At 52.4% G+C, this 22,858-nt stretch overlaps 1 protein-coding gene across 1 annotated transcript in view; it reads right to left on the reverse strand.

Moving 5' to 3' along the window:
• Positions 1-20,087, reverse strand: part of LOC119096717 (formimidoyltransferase-cyclodeaminase) — a 37,092-nt gene extending 17,005 nt beyond the window's left edge. Inside the window, exons 1-7 of the mRNA XM_037219615.1 lie at positions 19,972-20,087; positions 19,032-19,219; positions 11,633-11,719; positions 10,267-10,530; positions 8,599-8,761; positions 8,006-8,113; positions 7,399-7,487 (exon numbers count right to left, since the gene is read on the reverse strand). Coding sequence (XP_037075510.1) covers positions 7,399-7,487; positions 8,006-8,113; positions 8,599-8,761; positions 10,267-10,530; positions 11,633-11,719; positions 19,032-19,219; positions 19,972-20,025 — 953 coding nt within the window. The 5' untranslated portion in view covers positions 20,026-20,087. The remainder of the gene's footprint in view (positions 1-7,398; positions 7,488-8,005; positions 8,114-8,598; positions 8,762-10,266; positions 10,531-11,632; positions 11,720-19,031; positions 19,220-19,971) is intronic.
• Between the last annotated feature and the right edge of the window lie 2,771 nt (positions 20,088-22,858).

The raw sequence follows: 22,858 nt of genomic DNA on the forward strand, positions 1-22,858 counted from the left end.
CCGCCCGCCCGCCCTCTCAGGGCATAGATCACCATCCAGTGTTCCCCAAAAACCGCCGTCGCTCCGCATCCAGAAAAGCTAGGAACAAGTTTTTGGTGTCGAAACACGTCCAACGGGTTTCCCACAGGCTAATGAAAATTTGAGCGTAATTGCACATGCGGGAGAAGTATCCTCAAAAGCTTTAGGGAGGTATGCACCAACCTTCCCCGCTCGACGAAGGTATTTTCACAAAGGTGTTCTTAACGCATACGACGTGCATACATGGCCCTATAAATCTACCAAATCGCCAATAAATCGCCAATAAATAAATACAAATCGCCAAGTGTCCCGCTCGTCTCCAGAGCCTGTGAAGCCTTTCACGCGTCGCTGTGCGCGTGTATGGAGATTATCGACGCCCGCGTGGACTGAACTCGATTACCTGCGCTGGCCAGATTCCGGTAGCGAAGCGATGGGTCTGCGCTCCCCCGACAGCCCCAGCAGGATGTCGATTACCGCGGCTTTGTACCGGCTCGGTATCTCCTGAGCTGTCCGCTACAGCTCTGTTGACCATCTGTTGGCTCGGGCTCTCTCGGCAGCAGTCTCAAATCTATCCTGAACGAGTAAGACGGTCTGATTTGTATTATTTACGGTACATAGCGCTGCGTTGCGTCCCCTTAGGTGTTTCATGCGGGCGGCCATGGTAGCGCATGGCTGTTGCAAAAAAGGATCACATAGCTTGCATGTAGTCTTGTTTAAACGAACTGCGACGTTCTTGCTCGCATCGGGTCTGTTCACGACTATTATTTAACTGTCACCACCATTGTTACAAATGAATGAAAAACATTGACACTCGTGGCTTGCATTTCCCAGCAAGTTCCTAAAACGTGCCTCATGAACGAAACTGCAACGGTCACAGCTGTCCAAATGCATAGATACGCTGAGGATACATTAAATACATTTATTTCCGTCCTCTGGTTTACCAAGTGTTGATATGACTGCAGTGCTCAGTGACGTTGACAGATGTGTCTTACTTTTCATTAAACGCCCTATCTAGCTGACAAATCATGTAACTGGAGACGCTCGCGTTGTAGGTGGCCCTTTATTTTGCCGTTATACCTGCAACAGCCGTCAGCCACAGTGCATTGACAACGCTTCAAGCACCCCACCATCTGTGCTTGACACATGGCTTCGCCACCCAGGGCCGCACCATCACCTGTTGCCTTAACAGCCGCGGCACTGCCCTCCCTCCACGAGGCCCGTCCTCGAGCGGCGCGCCGTCGGGCGGCCTATGGGCCTCGGCCGGCGGGCGGGCGGTGCGAGCGGCTCGCTGTCGGCCGATGGGGGGTGGGTGGGGGAGGGGCGCATCCCGACGGGCGTCTATCGACGGAGAGGAGGCCGCGCAGTGCGGGCCCGCTGTTATCGCCGCCCAGATGGGCCGTAGATTTGTGCCGGGCGCGGCCATGTGCCGGCCGGCCCGGCGCGGCGACCCGGACCGGAACAACAAACCAGCCGGGAGGCGCGGCCGCCGGGCGGAGGGGGCCGCCACACTTCTCCAGCTTCAGACCAGGCGTGATGTAACTGCCGCCAGGACGACAGCCGCCTCTCGGGGGAGCGGCGCTAACACGCCGGCAGTCAACACTGCCCCGTCCGCCACGCGACGCCCAGGCGGCCAGCCGCTTCAGCTGTTGAATACTGTCAGGCAGATGATGTTGTATATGGTACGAGGTAAACGATGTAAGGGCGGTCGGCTTTGAGTAATTTGGCATGGGGTGACCGGGCCTACTGGTTACGTGGGCGAGTTGTTACAGTTGCGATATCCAAAACTGTAAAATTCCGTTGCGGCAACAGCGTGGTCGCGCTTTGCATAGCCATCCAAAGACTGTCCCATTCTAGTTTTAGGCAGATGTCGCCGCTACTGTAATTGCCTTAATAAATAAACCTGTTTCGAGCTAGTAATTCCCTTACAGGACCAAAGATGTGGCCGTCCGTCATAATACAACGTAAAATTATTGTTAATTGTGATAGCTCGTTAAAATTTGCTTGCATTTGTTTACTATTGGGACAGGCTGATCAACTTCACATCAAACATGCCTTGCAAGGCATTCGTGCATAAGTGTGACGTGGGTTGGCCAGGATAGGTTGTTACGCAGTTTCGGGACTGTAGGGGGTAGGCATGGTAGGAAGCTGGTGCTATCTTCCCAACTTCGCTTGCGTATGGTTTATGTGTATGTTTGTTTTTCATCACATGTGTGAAACCTAATGCCATTCCGGTGTTTGCACAAATTGAAAACCATGCATACCCTATTATGTATCAAAAACATGGTAAGTATGTGATGTCTAATGCAAAACCCGCCTACAAATTTCATCTTCAATCCAATGGAATGTCCCTTCCACGAGTCGAAGCAGGCAGACGCGGGCTGATGTACAGTTTTGGTCACCGATGTGCACTTTTGAGTGGATATCTTTGCAGCAATATTGCTGGGATATTGGCTAAATTTTGCCCTACCAAGTGCCAAGGTGCGAATATTTGACACATTAAGGTGAAGGAATTTGATGCAGTTTACGTTGCCGTAAGCTTTTGCTTGCTTCAGTTACATTTGCTGTGTTGCGATAGAAATATTGAGAGAAGGCAGCTATTTTTATGGATATTGATCAACATATAATGCGTTATGCACTCATGTGGTTTGAACGACCCGATCTGCCACGGTTAAGGTCAGTATGTTAAGCCGATTTCAAAATAGGCATCATGGCCGGGCCCCAGTTTGTTGCTGGCCCACATATGGGTCGAAGAATGATGATGCGTGATTAGAGTGGGTACATTTGTCTGCATCATGCAGGTGGTTTCACCTGTCTACCTCGTCTGGTTGCCAAACTCTGGTATGGCGCACTTAAAACTTCCGAAAGAGGGATGGCCCAGGCTTGCGCACGATTCTGAGGCGATGGTCCGCACACATAGACTCATGCTTTTGCCAGTACGCAGCCGGTACAGCTGTCCGTTTTTTCCTCTGTCAGCATTAGTCTCATGACGCTGTGTTGCCTGGCTGCCGAGATCCAAATATGGTTTCAATTCACAATCTTCAGGCTTTTCACCATTTGAAATATTGTTTTTGTACGTCCGTCGGATGGGGTGGTTAAATAGTGATGCTATTGTAGCGTTGCATAAATATGACGTCCAGTCAAACAGGTTGCGTTTGATTCTCACGACACTATTGTTGACCGGCCGTTAACAGAGGTGCTATTTACTGCTGCAAACTTGATGGTGATACGATCGGTGGTTGAAAAAATACGAGCCCGTCAGCAGCGTGACTGACGCGGCTATGCCGGCCCGTTGAAGCAATAAAATCTGCGAGTAGTTGATATTAAATGGGCTGTTACATTTTTACGGGTTTTCGAAATGGGATAGCCATTTTTGAGATCATGAGTTATTCCCCTCTTAATGCTTCAAAACCTCTCAAAAAACAAAGTACTGTATATGATTCAGCCCTTCCGCTTCAGTGACAATATCGACACGGTTAGTCTGGCACGGACTCCGACTCTCTGACAACGTCGAATGACGTATTTAAGCGATGATGTATTGCGGGGCAAATTAACTAAACGGTAAAACTGTGTTGTATAGAGTAGTTGTTTGCACTTAAAACACACCAATAAGCATGAGTGAGCCCTTTTCATTAAATCTGATGTTTGCCTGAACATCTTCAATTGTGGAACATTTTCTTCTAGACCTTCTCGACCAGCGGTCGCACCTACAACAGTCCTAATTTGTGTGCAAAAATAGGGCCTCGGCAATACCACATGTGACGTTTGCACCACACACCAATCAGCTTCTTCCTGAACCAAATTTCGTTAGGGGAATATAAGCCATCAAAACAGGAAAAGTTGTAAACGGTCTCACCCAATGCAGCACGTGAAGTGTTGCCACAATAATAACATATTTATAACACTTAAGTTGTAATGCTAAATTGTCCTTGCCAAGTAAAATCTGCACCACTATTAGTAACTGAAATAACAGGCAAGGATCAGACATGATCGAATAAGCTCACTTATAACTAATGGTGTATTTTTCAGTGGAAAAGAATGCTCAAGACAGTACAATGTATCTATTTAGTATGCATGCCCTTCAATACTTCATTGTTTGATTACGTTATCGTACCCTGCACAATATTGATTGAGAGCCAGCTGACCGCCGTTAGGTCTGGAAATAATGCTCACAAACGTCAGATATAATCGAATCCACAATGATAGTTTCCTTGGCATTGATCACTGCATGGTTAATGGAATGGCAGGATCTGAATGACGTTATTATGGCGTCAGGGATGTCTGGGTGACCTTGAAAAAGTTTCTCCGAATTTGAGCATCTTTGCTTGCGTGCGGCTCAGAAACCAGAGGGGTTTAAATCTTGAGGGCAGGACTGAACTGCACCAAATGGTATTCAAGATGGCCATTGCAGTTCAAAACCCATACAAATGTGGGACACCATCTTTAACCTGCGCCCGGCCGTGGGTCTGAGACAACCACGCCCAACCGGAAGGAGTTGACTTCGCTCCTGGGATCTTCAACTTACAGCCGTCGCACGAGTAAAACAAGGACACTGTTGTGAAGGTCTCGTCAAATCAAGACAAATTCCCATCAAATTGTCGAACTAAGGTTAAATGTGAGATCATGAGAGGTCACGAAAGGAAAACAAAACGGTTGTTCAGATAGATGTAATTAAAACATATGGTCATGCGTCGAGGCGGATATTGAGGCACGTAAGTAAGCGTTAAGACTATGGGAAGTTCATTCCAACCATTTTTGCTCCACACAAGAGTCAGGTCAGGTCAGATCAGGTCACCATTTAAAATGGGTCTGCCAGTATCCTTCCAGAACGATACTCTTTTCTTTTCTTTTCCAATGTGCTTCTAAGTTTATTTTATTATGTGCAGCTGTGGGAATAGTACCCCAGACACAAAAATACCATTTTAGACTGACCCAGAAGTCAGCTGAGGTCAACTTAGTTGCATTCGTTAGCCACTGAAATGGTACAAAATGAAATGCTAGCCGGGTCTAACTACCCGGCAGCGCGCAGTTTAGCAAAAGCTTTTTTTTTTAAATTAGGTCACCAAATGAATCATATGAGTATGTTACATCTGTCAGTGATTTAGCTCGATTTTTCGGGGTTTTGATGGCCCTAGACCTTCAAGTGAGGCGAAGCCTACAGAGAAGAGCGCACTTTATCGAGATGTCCCCACTTTGCTATCTCAGTTCAAAACTCACAGCTCCACAGAGTATCTGAGGATATTAAATCCCACAATAGGCCTCGGACAGGTCACAGACACAAAAACCTCATAGGAAGATGAAATGTTCTCACGTACGGGTCGCTGAACTGACTGAGTAAATAAACACGCGGAAGCAGGACAGTCAACACCAGCAGCATACCGGGTGACCGCTCGGATAAGTATTTTCCTGAAATAGATCATCGTCAGATACACAGCATTGCCAGCATGATTGGCTATCCATATCTTATCTGGGCTGCTCCGTTTTCTTCTGTGACCGACATTCTTGCCCTCCGTCGAGCGACATAACGTTTATCGATAGCACGGTCCGGACATGCCGCCATAGTTAAGGGATATCAAAGTACAGTCGCCTAGCGAACGGGTCACGTGGCCGGTGTATCATCACACTTTTGGTCGGCCGTCCGCAGCAGGCAATTGGATATCAAAGTACAGTCGCCTAGCGAACGGGTCACGTGGCCGATGTATCATCACACTATTGGTCGGCCGTCAGCGGTAGGCAATTCACACAAAGGCTTTTCAACATCAACATTGTTTGCGATATCGGTCTGAAATACGCGATGTGGAGCTGGCTAAAGTTAGTGACTCAGAGAAGTCGCGTCCACTGGAGGTGTGGGCATCAAACTTGTGTTCGACTCGAGCCGAATCGTGAATCGGCTCTGGAGTCTTTTGATGTGGGATGAGTTGTGAGCTGAGTCGACCCACTAGGAAAAATGTCGCTTTGAGTCATGAACTCAATCACATTCTTCGTAAATCTCACGAGCTGAATCGTGAGCCGATCACTTTTCTAACAAAGCTTTTTGTAAGAAATTTCATTTCTAATAAAGTTTCTTGAAAAAATAAGCACAAAGCCGTTATTGTTATTTCTACAATATCGTTGATCCTGGACTTAGGTTTGCCAAGTCGCAGCCAGGAACCCGAGGACATCACATGGTACAGGCGTACTACATTCCAGGTCCTATTTCAAAATCAGCGAAAGGTTGTCTGCTACGTATAAACTTGAAGGGATGGTCATATTTTTCATTGCCAGTTGTCACAGCAACGAATTGATCCTACCTGACCCCCCCCCCCCCCATTCACTACTACCTGAACTGCTGTAAGCACGCACTTTGCTGAGGCTTTATGAAATGAAAAGCAATAGCGGCAAAGCCGTCTCGTCTCATATGCGTGTTGTGTGTCGCGGAATGTGACATCCCGGGGAATGGCATCAATGCATATTTCCACTTAACACACAACTTGCAAGTGAGAATTTGGCCCCTAAATTCAGTAGTACTGGGATGCGGTTTAAGTGGCGCATATCACTGTTCGCACGGTTAAAGTGGCGCATAGCACTGTACTCACGGTTAACTGGCGCCTAGCACTGTACGCGCGGTTAAAGTGGCGCATAGCACTGCACGCAGCGCGCTAGCCTGTTTTGACTCCTCATTCATCAGAGTGCCCAGACGAGATGAGTTTAAGGCATCCTGGTGGAAACGTCAGTGGGCACCTACATCAGCCTATCATTGGCTCAGCTGTTCAGTTCAGTTCAGTTCAGTCCCTTGCTGACTGGAAAACGGGGGTCGAGTGGAGAGGATTTTTTGCTGGGCTTGTTTGTGAAAATGCAATCCTAATTCGTAACACTTCTTACTTAAGAAAGCTAAGTTAATGATATTCGCAGTATTCATAAATATACCTAACTTATGTTACTTAATCGCTGTTGTAACAACTGCAACCCAATGTTAAATTGCGGATTGCCATCGTCGACAGCATGGCTGGTATTTGCTGGTGGAAATGTGATTACCTACGTGTGAATGCGCTTGGCTGCCACTTCACAGATGCAGGCTGCCAACTGTCAGGTTTGCTGCAGTCTAGCCCACATTGCATGCTATGGAACTGATGGGTCTGGGTCACAGGTGTCAGGTAGAATGTGCTAGCATTGAGCTGAGAGTTGAGAGTTGGTTTGTAAGAGGTTACAGGAGAAGTATTATTTGCTGCACTGTATTTGCGAGGTACAAACTACAAGCTTGCTACTTGGCTATAGTCGAACGCCATTCCGGTGGCCACAACGCTGTGTTACACATGCGTAGTCAGAGCGTCACTAAATCCAGCTGTCACCATCACCAACCCTAACTACACGTGCCCTCAACGAACACACGTGATTTGTACTTACTCTGGGTCGAAAGGCGCGATTGAGCTGAGTCCCAGCCGATCTATAGCCAACCGAACCTTCTGACGCTCTTCCAGAATAAACAGGCTTTCCTGAGCAGGAGAGAACACATCAGTAAATTAGGACGCGTAATGATACTCGGTGCATTTAGAGTACGTGCATGCTCATTATTTGTCATTGTGATGGCTTGGCCATCCCATCAGGGTTGTTCCTCACAAGTATGTACATGCCTGAATGTACAATATCATGAACATGTCAATGCCCTAAGGTAAAGGGCATGGACATGACATGCCCTACACTCTTAACATGGCATCCCCAAAACTACACGCGTCTCGTTGGCGAAGCAGCCAGGCTAACGGGCCATTGTCGTCTTGGGAAACCCTCTAAACGACTAACCCTGGTCATCAGTGCCACTGCTGTCGCCAATGTTGACCAATTCAGCCCATAACGAGGCTACAGCCACGACACCTGAAATGTGCGCGTTTGCCTGGACGGTACGCAGCGGACGGTCGGCTCGCTACACTATACAGCGGCCATGTCAACGCACCGCACCGTCGGCGCGCACCGCAGGCGGAGGACCGGCCTGTCATGCCACGCCTTCTTCGCCCACCTTTTGGATGTAGTGGTCGGCCGCCTGGAGCAGGGCAGCCAGCGGCAGCAGGCCCACGACCTCGGAGCCGGCCACAGCCAGCCGGAGGGCCTCTGCGTCCGTCCTGCACTGGAACACGAGCAGGACCGCCTCAGCCGCCCGGCCAGAGACGGCACGCGGACGGAACCGCGCTACCGCTCCGTCTCGCCACTCGGCGTGGGTGCGGTAGCTACCAACGGGGCTGTCAGCGATCGGAGGACACACACGCGGACGGGGCCGCGCTACCGCTCCGTCTCGCCACTCGGCGTGGGTGCGGTAGCTACCAACGGGGCTGTCAGCGATCGGAGGACACACACGCGGACTGACAAACAACCGGAAGTGTCCTTAAAGCATGACTGCTGGCAGCCTTGGTATTTGGATCGTTAATGTCAAGAGCAGCTACACCAGGCCCAGAAAGACAAGATTTCTATCGGTGAAATCGGCTGGACACGGAGTACGCGTTTTCCTCGACACGCCACCAACTGCAGCGGGAGTCACACGCAGCATGAACACCCACACAGCGGTAAAACCGAGCGCCAGTCGGTGGTCTCGCAAGTCAACACTCTTGGACCGACCTCTTCGAATGCGACGTGAATCGGCGTGACGTCATAATCGGTGAGGTTGATGGAGACCTGAGCCAGGTCAGCCTCCTCCAGGTACCAGCCGATGGCCTGGCAGCACTGGAGCCGGCCCGGAGCGTCCGCGCCGCGCCCTCCTTCCCGGATGTTCAGAGCGATCCTGGGGGAGCGGGATGGTGTTCAGAGCGATGCTGGAGGAGAGGGTGTGGTTTTCAGAGAAAACCTGGCGGAGTGGGATGGTGTTCAGCGCGATCCTGGTGGAGCGGGACGATGTAGAGAGCGACCCTCGTGGAGCGGGGCGATGTAGAGAGCGACCCTGGTGGAGCGGGACGATGTAGAGGGTGACCCTGGTGGAGCGGGCCGATGTAGAGAGTGAGCCTGGTGGAGCGGGGCGATGTAGAGAGCGACCCTGGTGGAGCGAGGCGATGTAGAGGGCGACCCTGGTGGAACGGGACAATGTAGAGAGCGACCCTGGTAGGGCGGGACGATGTAGAGAGTGACCCTGGTGGAGCGGGGCGATGCAGAGAGTGACCCTGGTGGAGCGGGGCGATGCAGAGGGTGACCCTGTTGGAGCGGGACGATGTAGAGAGTGAGCCTGGTGGAGCGGGGCGATGTAGAGAGCGACCCTGGTGGAGCGGGGCGACGTAGATAACGACCCTGGTGGAACGGGACGATGTAGAGAGCGACCCTGGTAGAGCGGGACGATGCAGAGAGCGACCCTGGTCGAGCGGGGCGATGTAGAAAGCGACCCTGTTAGAGCGGGACGATGTAGAAAGCGACCCTGGTGGAGCGGGGCGATGCAGAAAGCGACCCTGGTAGAGCTGCATTGATCTCCTGAGCGATCCGGACGAAACGAGGGATGTTGAGACGATACCGGCGCAGCAACGGGAGGTTTGCAGCGGACCTGGCGGGGGAGGAAACGTTCAGAATGATCCTCCCACAGCGATGTGATATTCGGAGTAATCCTGTCAGGGCTAGGCAATTATCGGAACACCCCTGGTGGGGCGAGGAGATATTCAGAGCGATTCTGGCAGAACGAGATGGCCACCAGACAGATCACGACGAAATGAGGTGATGTTCAGAGCGATCCTGGCGGAGCGAAGCGCGACGATACCGTGAGAGGTCAGCTGAGGATCCTGCGCGCAAACGACAGATCACACTCTCGGATCAGTAAGAGGATGAGCCACGGTCTGACTGGCACTAGCAGGGCAGTCGAACAACTCGCATGCTCGTTGCGGTGGAACTAGAGCTAGAGGCACTTTGCATGGTTTTACTTTGATAAATAAGTTACTCGAATCATAGACTTGTACATAGAAGTCTGTTCATTGGTCAATCACGCCATTTCGAAATTTGCTTTATTCAATCAGGTCATCAAGCGACACATTTTAATCAGTCTAGTAACGCTTTCAGAACACTCTAAATCAAGTTCGCATGCAAATTGGAGCCCGGCTGTCAGTCCCATGGCGGTAATGCACACGCCACAGTAAACGCACGGGAACGTTGGACAAACAGTTGATTCCGTTCCGCCCAGCAATAGCACAGTCCAACCCGGGTAAGTTCAGAAAGATGGGCGGGCGAATCGTCCACGCCCCCCCCCCCCCCCAGCCCACCCCCACACCCCCAACGGTCCTTCCAGCGCGCCAAACCCGCACCCCATCCGTTCACCTGTGGGCCTGTTCCTTGGTGCCGAGCACATTCACGTTGTAGGCGATGAGGAACTTCCTGACGCCGGTGACGGTGGCACCCCAGCCGGGCACGAACTCGGCCGGACCGAAGTCCGGCGTCCAGCGTGCCTCCGCCAGCCGCTCGCGCAGGCCCTCGTACTCGCCGGCGCGGATTTGCGGCATGGTGCGACGGTAGTCGCGGGAGGACGCGGCGCCGTACAGGAACACGGGCACGCCCAGCTCCTGCGCCAGCCGCTCGCCGAACCTAGGCGGTGGGGCGGCCGTCATCGGCTGCTGACATCGCAGACCGCCCCACCCGCGAGGCGAAGGCGGCCAGAGATGGCAGCTCGCAGGTTTTACAGGCGTCCGGCCTCGACTTCAAACGCTATAACGATTTTGAGAACATCTTTGTGTCCCGACTGCAAATAATGTTACGATAATTTACAGGTGCAGTAATTTCGATTTATACCCATGGTCAGGCAAAACCAAATAAAAAGAGCTCAGATCAGATCAGATCATATCAGGTCAGGTCAGACCAGACCAGACCAGATCAGGTCAGATCAGGTCAGATCAGACCAGAACGAATCAGGCTACGTAAGGCAAGACAGGCCCGTTGGCCAACGGTCAGGTGATTGCGACATCAGTCAACCAAGTAAAGCTCAAAGCCCGGGGAAACCGTCCAAAACCATCAAAGTCAAATATATAGAGAGCGACAGTGTCCTGCTCCGACAAAAGCACGCTCAACTGCACCCGGTGCGGGGCAGCTAAGCTTGAGCACAGTTACACATTAAACACGCTTTGCGAAATGTCTTATTCCTGCCCCGGTGAACAGTCCTGTAATTCCAGTTTTTGTACACAACACGGCAAAGAAGCGCAATAAGCATAGCTGAACAAAGGCGGCCCGCTACCGATATCAACATTTTAAGGCGGTAGAGCTTACAACATTTGAGAGTGCGCAGCGTCATGAACTTGATGTCTATCATTTGCACGTGAATGAAAAACGGCACTTCAAACGAGAAACAAAAGATCCTGTTGCACCCATCACAGGTGCAGGTCGGGACCTGATGTGACCAAAACGACTAATTGAAGAGGCTATGTCAAAATAGCGCATGGAAAGATAGTGAAAGCGCCGCGAGTCCGCGTCCGCTCCTTCTGCTGTCACTCGGGAGGACTCATGGGAGCCGCTGGCCGGGTACATCTTAAACGCTGCACATATAGTTCCTGAGGCCGTCACAGCCGCTCAACCTAGAAAAAGACAATGTCAGCTCCTCAACGCACTGAAATTGTAGCACCTGTGCATAACATGCGCCACTTAAACACGTTCAGTGACGTTTTATAGTTTGGGATCAGCCCTGCTCAGCACTCACCTCTTCGAGCATTGGATGCACTCCTGCTCGGTGACACCCCGTACAGGATGAAGGGGACACACATCGAGGGCACCCATCCGGGATGTTCTCCTGTCAGAACGACGGCAGCTAGCAGCGGTGGCCCGTTACTAGGTATAAAGGGGCACACGTCGAGGGCACCCTCCGCGGATGTTATCCTGTCAGAACGTAGGCGTATCAGCCGGGCCCCGTAAGGTATAAGGGGCACACGAGTTCGAGGGCGCCCCATTCGGGGGTGTTCTCCTGTGAGAACGAAGGCACAACAGCGGGTCCCGCACAGGTAGGAAGGGGCACACATCGAGGGCACCCATTCGGGGATGTTCTCCTGTCAGAACGGGCACATCAGCGGGTCCCGTACAGGTATGAAGGGGCACACATCGAGGGCACCCATTCGGGGATGTTCTCCTGTCAGAACGAAGGCACATCAGCGGGCCCCGTACAGGTATGAAGGGGCACACATCGAGGGCACCCATTCGGGGATGTTCTCCTGTCAGAACGAAGGCACAACAGCGGGCCCCGTACAGGTATGAAGGGGCACACATCGAGGGCACCCATTCGGGGATGTTCTCCTGTCAGAACGAAGGCACATCAGCGGGCCCCGTACAGGTATGAAGGGGTATACGTCGAGGGCACCCATTCGGGGATGTTCTCCTATCAGAACGAAGGCACATCAGCGGGTCCCGCACAGGTATAAGGGGCACACATCGAGGGCACCCATTCGGGGATGTTCTCCTGTCAGAACGAAGGCGTATCAGCGGGCCCCGTACAGGGATGAAGGGGTATACGTCGAGGGCACCCATTCGGGGATGTTCTGTCAGCGCGAAGGCACATCAGAGGGCCCCATACAGGGATGAAGGGGTATACGTCGAGGGGACCCATTCGGGGATGTTCTGTCAGCGCGAAGGCACATCAGCGGGAGCGAAACAAGATGACGTTTGGGAGGCGACTGAACAACTCCGGTGTGTTGTGACAAGCGCTGGGGGAGTCACTGGACATGTATGATCTCCTGCTGGTCTCATGGGCTCAGCAGCTCAACTCAGCCCATACTCGCTGGAGAGTGGCTGCAAAGAGAAAGGAGTGCTGATGCAGATAGCTACAGAGGACCTTCTCTGGGTCACATCTGGCGGTTCATCGTGTGCGCCATAGGTGTCTCAACGTTCTTCTGGAGCATACCTTAAGGAGACACGGGAAACACTGGGCAACGACATACATCGGTAAATGGTGATAAGCTTGGCGCCAGCAAAGTTGTTTATCAGATGTGGTGTATCGCAAAACACAACGGATAGCAAACATTCTAAACCATAATTTTAGCTGCACCAGAATGAATGCTTTCTGGCATGCCAGCGTGATTGCCAGCAGTTCTTCAAACAACAAACAAATGTTACAAACCTTTCCAGTGGATGGATTTCTAAGGGGACCGGGCGCGCGCCAAGCAGCGCTCATTGCGTGAGCCTCGCCTCGCACAATCCGATCGAGATTTCTAGGTCAACAGCGGCGACAACAACAACTCAACGGCGAAAGTTAAACGTGCGGCAAGGCTCCGTGCTGTTCGTCCTGACCACTGACGTCATCGGACCTTTAGCGCGAGTGTCGCCCCCGGATCCCGTAGACCATCCCAGTCAGAGGCAAATGGCGAGCGCTTAAAGCGGTTCACATCCACCCCGCCACGGGTGGGTGGGTCTGAATGCGGGCGCTCAATCCAACTGAGCTGCAGAGAGGGCCAGATTGACAGCGCATTACTGCGGACGGCAGATTGGCTGTGTGTCCGGATGTCGAATTGAACAAGTAGAAAACCACATTCTGGACTGCGGCATTTCCCTCTGTAGCTTTTTCCTTAAGCGACCAATACCCGCGAGGTTTCATCAAAATCGTCCGCATTCCTGTCGGGCCTGACAGGCGGTGGCAGTTACATATCCTATTAGCGGTACAGATGAGATCGTCCCGGATATGACGGCCACTCCACTGATGTGCGGGTGTGGCCCGTGGTCAGAGCGAGATGGCTAGCGCAGGACTCGACCTGCCGACTCACTGCTTCCCCACCCCCACCCCCACACTGTGTGCCCCTCCCCTCCGGCGTCCTGGCCCGCCTCATACCGTCAGCCGTTTGCGGGGATCGTGTTGACGTCTTTCGTACCCCTTGTTTCTGTTTGGAGTTTGACTTGCGGGGCTTTCGAGTCTTTATCCTCGGGTTTTTGCTTTCCCTCGCCGTCGTCGTCCCTGAGCTTTCGTTACGTTTCGTCCGTCGTCCACCGTGTCAGCACCGCACCGCCATTTCCGCCTCCGGTGAACCGCATTTCTAGTGTTAAGTGTCACTTGTCTGCCTTCAGCTGTCACTTGCCGGCATTACGCCTACAATTGAATACATCAAACACTACTGCACTAATGTACCCCGGCTCGCCGTCTGGTCGCTGGAGGCTCGCTCTCCCTCCTGTAATGTGCCGCCATCCGGCGCGCCGTTCGTGCTTCTGCGGGATACGGACGAGGGGAGCTTCGGTCCACGAGTTCGTTCGAAATCCGGCTGGAGCTGAACAGCGTCGTCGCCCCGTCGCCGTCGTCGTCGAGACAGCCAAACCGATTAGATCGGGGCGCTGGCCGCTGCTGGAGCACTTCCGCACTGGGCAACAGACGAAAATGCTTCTGGACGTTGGCAATTCCTCTACCCCGTGGAAACTAGGCAGCCCTGAACAGTGTTCAGGCGATCGTACACCGCTCCGCGCTGAGATGAAGGAACTGGAGGTGTTCGACGAGGCCGTGGCGCAGGACATCGGCGAAGCTAACTGTCTCCCCTCGCCTGAGCCCGGCCCGGCCCGGCCCGGCCCGGCCCGGCCTAAGCCCATGCTCCGCCTGAGGTTCTAGATATCAGCGTGGCCACCCCTTCCCCCTCCCTTATAGGCGGCTTTCTCCACATTGGTGGAGGGCCGGGATCCATGGTCGGACAGCGGTTTGGGCACAGTGGTGGAACATGCCGCACTCGGCAGCCGACCTGCGGAGCGTGCGCCACATGTCAGGTAACTCGGGAGTGGGACGTCCAAGAGCTCATTTGCACCACTCGCGGGGACCCTCACCCGGTCTGGACCCTCACTCGTGGGACCCTCACCGTGTGTGCACTGTCTGCCAAAACCCACGCCTGTGTACGCGTGAGCAGCGACGTAGGGCGACCACCAGAGCCTTCTGACGCCCCAAGAGTGACCTTTCCACTTTGTCCACTGTTTCCATTGTTCCACTTTCTACTTTCCACAGTTTTTCCACTCCGGCTGGGCGTAGTCGAGGTCTATGCCCAGCCGAAAGACAGCGGTGAGTAACACCCCCGGAACCCCTTCCATGCGCCTGTGCTCCCTCGCCCCTCCCCACGTCCCGCAGACCACGCCTTCTCGGGTGGGCCGCCACCCCGCCAAACTTAGCACCCCCCCCCCCCCCCCCGAGCTCAGTTCCCGACCTCGGGATAGATCACCTGACGCGGCCCCGAGCCCGGTCGTCCCAAATGTGGAGCCCATCCGACGGGTCTCCACCACCCTGTTCGATGTAGCGAGTCTCTCTGAGGCCCGCTCCTTTCCTCGGGCCAAACGGCCTCAGTGGCACGGTCGTCGGCGCCTAGCCCCATCACGGCCGACTCCCTCTCCCCGCCTTCTTGCTCTTCTCGGGCCGGAGCTCTGCTGTGTCCTCAGCGCCCGGCTCTGGGACGCCCGAGGTAGCGGGCCGACCCTTCGGGTGCCAGCCGGACGGCCCCCCCCCCCCCCTTCCTCCGTACGGCCGTTGCGACTCGTCGCTACGGCCCGCGGTTACACCAAGATCCCCCGCCCACGCCCGCGTAGGCGGACCGGGCGATCTAGGATGTCGAGTACCGCTTCCGAACCGCGCGACGTCTCGCTGGATGGCCTCGCTCCCCTCCTCCCTCGAAATGAATCATTCATGTAATGAATTCGTCCTCCACTGGAACACAAGATCCCTGGGATCTCGCTGGAGCGAATGCCAGGAGTATCTCATCAACCAGAATAAACCATTAATTGCCGTCGTGCAAGAGACCCTTTTCCCGGTTTCTGTCTAATTAATTGTAACTCTAACATCCGAAATTGTTGCCTATGCACTGATAACGTAAATGACACACCTCTCCACAATGGAAGTGTATATGTAAATAAATACAACTCTGTTTTTTCACCTAGCCATCATTCAGCGAAGGATGAGGTCTAAAGTCTTTCCTTTGGTTTGTGCAATGCTCCTTGCAGCTGCGCTGAACAACCTACAAAAAACGTTCCACTATTAACGCGCACTTTGGAAGCATATAATGTAGTTATTAAATGATCATGCATACATCTACCGACAGTTCACAAAAAGGCAATCCAACAATAACGCCTTCCACATCACTCATTTTCATCAAGCGCCTCGTCTTTCTGTGGGAGAGAGGAACTCCCACACGCCTGGGAGAGGTTCTACTCACCAGGCTACGCATCGGACACTGCAATTGAAGAGAAAAATAAAATGAAGCACTCTGGGCTGACCACCGATAAGCATCTCCAATTTACAACACAATTTTCCTAGCACTAATAGCACTTGGCCTGGCACTATCATGTTGGCATCATCACAGGAAACAGACATTTTGTTGACGAAAATATGCAATCCTGCTGTACAATAACAAATTTCTGACTTACCTTAATTATTGTTGCGTTAATTATGATTTTGAATTAAATAAGTCAGCGATTCTGCAACAAGACGGCGAGAATGATCGAAAATATGCATCCTCCTTATAGCTCAGAACTAGTCTTCAAGCAGCATATGATTTATTAAATTTGTGACCTCGCACAATACCAAATGCTCGTTTTCATGCATACATTTTAGCGAACCAACTTTCTGAGAGTTTTAATGACATCTTCAGAGTGGGGCAAACTCTCACTCACAACACACGGTACCAGCCACGTTTGGAGCAGACATTTTCAAAAAAGAAACTACGGATGATTTACAGCTGTTTGTATGGGCCCTAAATTATGGAGCGAATAAGTTTATAGATTTGTCCCCATGATTGACCAAATTCCCCAATACAAAATCATAACCAAGATGTTGCGCATAAGTGAACACTAAACCCTCTTCTGATGATATATCTTATCATTTTCTCATAAACACTGTAAACAAGATTGTATGACTCGTGACCACCCATTATTTGGAACTGACTTCTGATCCCAACCAGCACAGACTTGCGCTTAACTGGATGGACTTGCAGGAGACGACCAGCATGACCAAAGCATGGATTTGACCAGAGCTTGTCCACCCCTGTATGCAAGCAACACTGAACCTGCTTATAACATTAGGCACTGGTAATGGGATAGTGATTAGGCACATGCTACGCTTACCCATAGCCACTTTCTGCTTATTCTAACGACTGCTGCTTAATCTAATATGTAAAGAGACCATCCGTCGTGCTCGTGTCTTTTATTTTCTTTTATTGTTCCACAGCTGGGATTGCAGCGACTTGTTCACTTTCTTTTTCTGCGCTGTTGCCGTATGGTCCTGCTGTCGCTGGGCTGCGGATTGGGCGCTCCTGGCTATTTGATCGCGGGGTGCGGCTAGAACATCAAACATCTGCAAAAGCCGGTTCAACAGAGCTTTTTGCCCTAGCCAAGAAGTGGGTTCCCAGTGCAGAGCGTGGGCATTCGTGGCGAAAAAGCATGCTGGCAGCGACCCCCAGCGGTGCGGCCGCCGTGGGCGCCATGGCATCCGTGAGTGTGCATTCGTGTTCAGTTATTCGTTGTACAGTTCTGCTCGACGACGGACTCAGATGGCATGAACACCATGAGATAATCTGAAGGACCGCCGCAGGCTAATATAAACGTTACGTAATGGTGTCACTGGCCTGTCTAGGCAGATGAGGGTGTGACTCGTCCCCTTCTAATGTAAAACAGCTGTACGCTGGCTTCAGTGACAAGAAAAATATGCCGTAGTCACCACACACACAGCGTTGGAATTTCTACTCGGACGAGAAGGGTGCTTCCTGACTTTTGACCGGGAGGTGCAGGGTGACTCGGGACCAGATCACGAATAAGGAGGGCAGAAGTAAGCACAGCGTTGGTCCTGGCCGCCTACTCCGAACACTCACTCTTAATATTTGATAACGTTATAATTATGCGATATAACTGTGTTATGTCATCGCCTCCCTAGCAAGTTGTCACGTTAGGCTCTGCGGCCATAATCGCACAGAGCAACAAAGAGGCGATATTTGAGCTAGCCTAGCCTTGCATCTAGCCAATGACTGTGTTAGCCATTCCTTATCATGGACCCATAAGCAGTGCTGAAGTTTCGTTAAGGTGATCCCAATTCATGTCACCCGTCACCGCGGTAACCGAAGGTCGCCTGCCCCCTTCCCCCCTCCCCCTCCCGTGTGTCCGATCGTTTGATAAGGGCGAGGCCCAAGCGCTCCCGCCGGTCCCGACACATGGCGACGTCCCACCCTTCGTCCCGACCACTGCCGCCAGAAGCATGCATCACGGCGGCCAAAAGCCCGCCGACAGAGCCATATTGATTTGACCGAATCAGTTCCGAGAAACGAGCACAGCCTGTTCCCGAGTTGCATCTTGTGTCGCGGGCCGGCAGACAGATGTCTGGTGGCGGGGACGCGGCGGGGCAGGGCCCTGTCGGCGCTGTCTGTCGACTGTCGGACCTGCCCGGACCACGCCGACCGGCGCTGTCGGGAGCCACTGGGGTGTCATCCCCGTCGACACGCCCGTGTGTGCTGTGTGTGCGCTGACTGGCGGGCTTGGCCGCGGTGCGCGGACGGCTAACGTTTGGATCTGGTCCCGGGTCGCTGCCTGCCGCTGTCCGGGTCACCCAAGGCTCGCCGACTGTTGAACTGGACCGGGGATTCTGTCTGCAGACCGCTGAATCTTACCGCGGCGCGTGGCCTGCTGATCGCCGGATCTGACCGGTGCACTTGGTTTGTGCACTTTCACACCTGACTCGGATATGTTGCCCGCAGGGTGCGGCGGGGCGTGTTGCCTGCCGGCTTTCAGGCCCGACCGGAGTGTGCAGTCCGACGCATGCTGGATCTCATTGGAGCATGCTGTCCGACGACAGTCGGATGTGACAGCCGATGCAAAGGCCGACTCTGATTACTGGCACACTGCCGGTCGAGCCGGGCTGAAGTATAAGTATCCCTTAACTGTCCGGGTCTGACTAGGAGTGTGCCGTTTACTGGCCGTCGGATCTAAACCGAGCTGAAATACGCTCAGAAACTGTTGGGCAACATTTCGCGATTTCTATCAAGTCAACGTCACAGCCATGCCACGACGCGAACTCCTGCAGCCCCCAGCGATAACCTCGATACCTTTGCTAGCAAGCCGCTCCCAATGCAACCAAACGCCCCAGCCTGACCTCGGGTCAGGTCCGGCCGCTCCACTGACCTGAGTGCTGGGCCATGTTGATGAGACGGTGGGCGGCCCGCGCTCCATTCAGCGCCCCCTCCACCACCGCCTCCGGGTCACCAACAAACGTCACCACCGTCCGGTTGGTCGACTGGCCCGGGTCGACGTCAAGCAGCGTGACCCCAGCCGTGCCGCCGATCGCCGACGATATGGCGTCGATGACCTGCGGCAGGGCCACAGCAAGGGGGCGTAATGGGCGAGTGGTCAGCGTCAGCTCCCCGGTGGCAGGCGGATTCGGATGCCCGTTTCACCATGCCATTCAGGTCTTACATGATATATATATATATATATATATATATATATATATATGTATATGTGTGTGTGTGTATACATATACAAATACATAAACATATATATGCATGTATATAGGTTTGCGCGTGTGTGCGTGCGTGTGTGTAGATGTGCCTTCTCTCTAGCAGCATTGTTTTGAACGGGGTTCTTGAGATCCCTGCGAAAATTACATGTCATTTCGGACTTTTTCAAGCAGCCCCAGACGTGTGTAAATTACTGGTGATGTTGATCAGATGACGGTGTTTACTGTGCGTACGCGCACTAAGTCGCCATTAATGTATAATGCTTACTGGCGCCGATGGATTTTTTTCGCCTATGGGGACCTATCAAGCGCTCAAGCCCGAGATGCAATTGTACTCGTATTGCGGTATCATAATATGCACTCCATCAAAACCGGTTGAACTATAGCGCCATTAGGGGACATTGTCGCATTTTGAGGGCCTCAGAAGTCGGCGCCCGTGCCTACACCATCCCCTCCCTGTCGGCTCTGAGCCCATGCTCATGCATCAAACCCCGTGCGGGCAGCAGGATTTTCATTGTAGATATGGTATATCTAAACGGGATATTAAAGCCAATACACAGTGGGACCACAGCAGATCCTGTCCAACGTATGCCATGTCTCACCGACTTGTCTCGTCCTTCCGAGAAGTTCGGCACACACTCCACAATCTTGCTCATTTTGCGTTATTGCGCGGGAACTGTCCTGCGACCACAGCACACGCCTGACCGAACAGACAGGACTGACAACTGGTCCGGTTTGTTTGCCTGGAGGGGCGTAACGCCGTGTCTCTATCTCCAGCTGGATCGCTCTCCCAGAGGCGTGCACACGCCCGGCATTCCAGACCTGGGTCCAGGCGGCGGTTCAGCGCGCCGGAAGCCCTGACGACTTGGTCTGACGTGCCGCCCGCGCTCCGTGCCGATCCCCGGCCACCGGGTGCGGTCGAGTCATGTCTCGCGCCGCCCCGCCTGCAACAGCGACGCGCCTGCCCCATCCGCTCCTGGTGCTGTTTGGCCTCGAGGGCGTCTGGAGGGTGTCGGGGAGGGGGAGGGGACGGCCTCTGATTGGTTAGTCGTGGCCGAGCCCGCCGGCTCGCAACCAAGCACGTTGTCTGGATAGGCAGGCCTTCGTGCGCGAAGCCACGTGCCACGACAAGAAATGAAATATATTTTGGATTTTTGAGAAAAAACGTTAGGCTGCTCTGAGGCAAATGATCAACTGCCATTTGCTCAAAAACAGCCTTGTTCAATTAACAAACATTGCTTGTCAGTGCCTCCGTGCGTGTCAGTGCCTCCATGTCAAAGCGCTCTCGAGTTTGTAAAAGTCAATCGAAGCAAGTTGTCTGCTGTTGAGCCTGTATCAAACATTAATGTGCCGAAAAAACGTTCAGTTTGCCTGATACGACACTTGTCTCGTACAGTCTGCCTGATACGACACTTGTCTCGTACAGTCTGCCTGATACGACACTTGTCTCGTACAGTCTGCCTGATACGACACACGTCTCGTACCGTCTGCCTGATACGACACTTGTCTCGTACATCTGCCTGATACAACACACGTCTCGTGCCGTCTGCCTGATACTGCACACGAGTCGTTCAGTCTGCCATACGACATACGACTTGTGCAGTCTGCCTGATGCGACACACAAATCGTTCAGTCTGCCTGATACGACACAGTACTTTGGCAGTCTGCCTCATTCGACACGCGACTCGCTCAGTCTGCCTGATACGACACACGACTCCCTCAGTCTGCCTGATGGCAGATTAAGTCAGAGTGGACTCAGTAGCTGACAAAATTTGGGTACAATTAAGGTAAGGTCTTATGCTACCGCAAATTTCAGGATCTAGGAGAAGAGACTCATAACTACTCAGAGCTGCTCAGAGCTACTCAGAGCTACTCAGAGCTTCTCTCATGTAGTAACATGGTAGCATAGCTCATGACGAATCAGCGCTAGGCAAGTCATCAATACTTACGTCAAAACAAGACTCAAATCACAAGGCAAAACATGGCTTACTGCGACGCAACGATCAAGCGGCGCTATCCCCTTACATCCCTGCAGTTTTGGCGAGTGAAAAGCTCGTGCATAGTTGCGTGCATGTTACACGTACACCATGCTACACTTAGATCATGATGATAGCCTGCATGTCAAGTTGCACCTGAATCAATTTCATCGGGTTTGATCCTGGATTTTTCCGCATCTTTCTGAGTCAATATCAAAAGAGATTAAAAATCGTTCAACCATTCAGTTGCCCATAGGTGTGCGGCAACAGTGACAACTCGCGTCCAAATAACCTAACGAGGTCCTGAGGCTGCTGGCCGGAGGCGGGCCCAATCGATTTTGCTGTGGAACGCGGGGAGGTACGGTAACGGAAAAGCATAAAAGCGATCGGTGAAATGAGGTATTCATGAGGAGCTCACGACATTTTGCTTTAACGCCAAAGAGCTAAATTATTTCCATGGTAGAGAGAACCATGTAAGCCCGAACCCTGACAGTACCAGACCAAGTATGCAGAGAGCCATGTGAGCCCGAACCCTGCCAGTATCAGGCCAAGTATGCAGAGAGCCATATGAGCCCGAACCCTGCCAGTATCAGGCCAAGTGTGCAGAGAGCCATGTGAGCCCGAACCCTGCCAGTATCAGGCCAAGTATGCAGAGAGCCATATGAGCCCGAACCCTGCCAGTATCAGGCCAAGTATGCAGGCTACGCGGGCTTTATATGTGCTGTGCACTGCATTCGCAAGCGACGTTTTGTCCACTGCTGCCCTAAATGTCCACTGCTATCGACCGATCACAATAAACGGGCTTGTTCTCGGAAGCAGGCGTCATAAATCAATCACATTGGGTTTAAAGTCGGGCACAATTAAACGTTACACTGGACGACATGTTCAAGACCTCTAAACATCCTCACCCCTGACAGACCGTCGAGCAGTAGAAACATCCATGACCTCTGCCGATCAAGACCGCGCACTCGGCTGGGGGTGGGGGTCAATTTGCAAAGTTTTTCCGGAATGGTGTCCGAACGGCGCGGCGTAACCACGCCAGATTTAGCATTCCGTAGACAATTGAATAGCGGATGGTTCGGTATGAAAAATTCAGATGTTTCTTTCAAGGTCTTTTACCTAGAGCAGATCAAAGTCAGGTCATGGATTCAGTGAAGTCAGTTTCTAGGGAATCGTTCCATCTAATGCAGCGATGGAGTGTTAGATGAAGCCATACATCTCTGAGATGCCTTCTTAGATAAAACGAGATGTATTAAACAAATCTCATTGACTTGGGGTCAGGTATGCAGGACAGACTAAGGTCAAAACCAAGCTGCTTTATTACTCTAGGGTTTGCTATATGGGATGGTTTTCAGTGCTCATTTTTAATTGATTGATAACAGGAACAACTTAATGCATCTCCCATAAACTTTTCAAGATTAGCATATTTCACTGGCCTAAAATGACCCAGGTCAACATTCTGTTTTTAGGAACATGCTGCCTAGCGTAATATTTGTCGCTTTTCAAATGCAAA

This window comes from Pollicipes pollicipes, unplaced genomic scaffold (genome assembly GCF_011947565.3).
Source record: "Pollicipes pollicipes isolate AB1234 unplaced genomic scaffold, Ppol_2.1 Scaffold_4295;HRSCAF=5057_pilon_pilon_pilon, whole genome shotgun sequence".
In the NCBI taxonomy this organism is placed as follows: domain Eukaryota; kingdom Metazoa; phylum Arthropoda; class Thecostraca; order Pollicipedomorpha; family Pollicipedidae; genus Pollicipes; species Pollicipes pollicipes.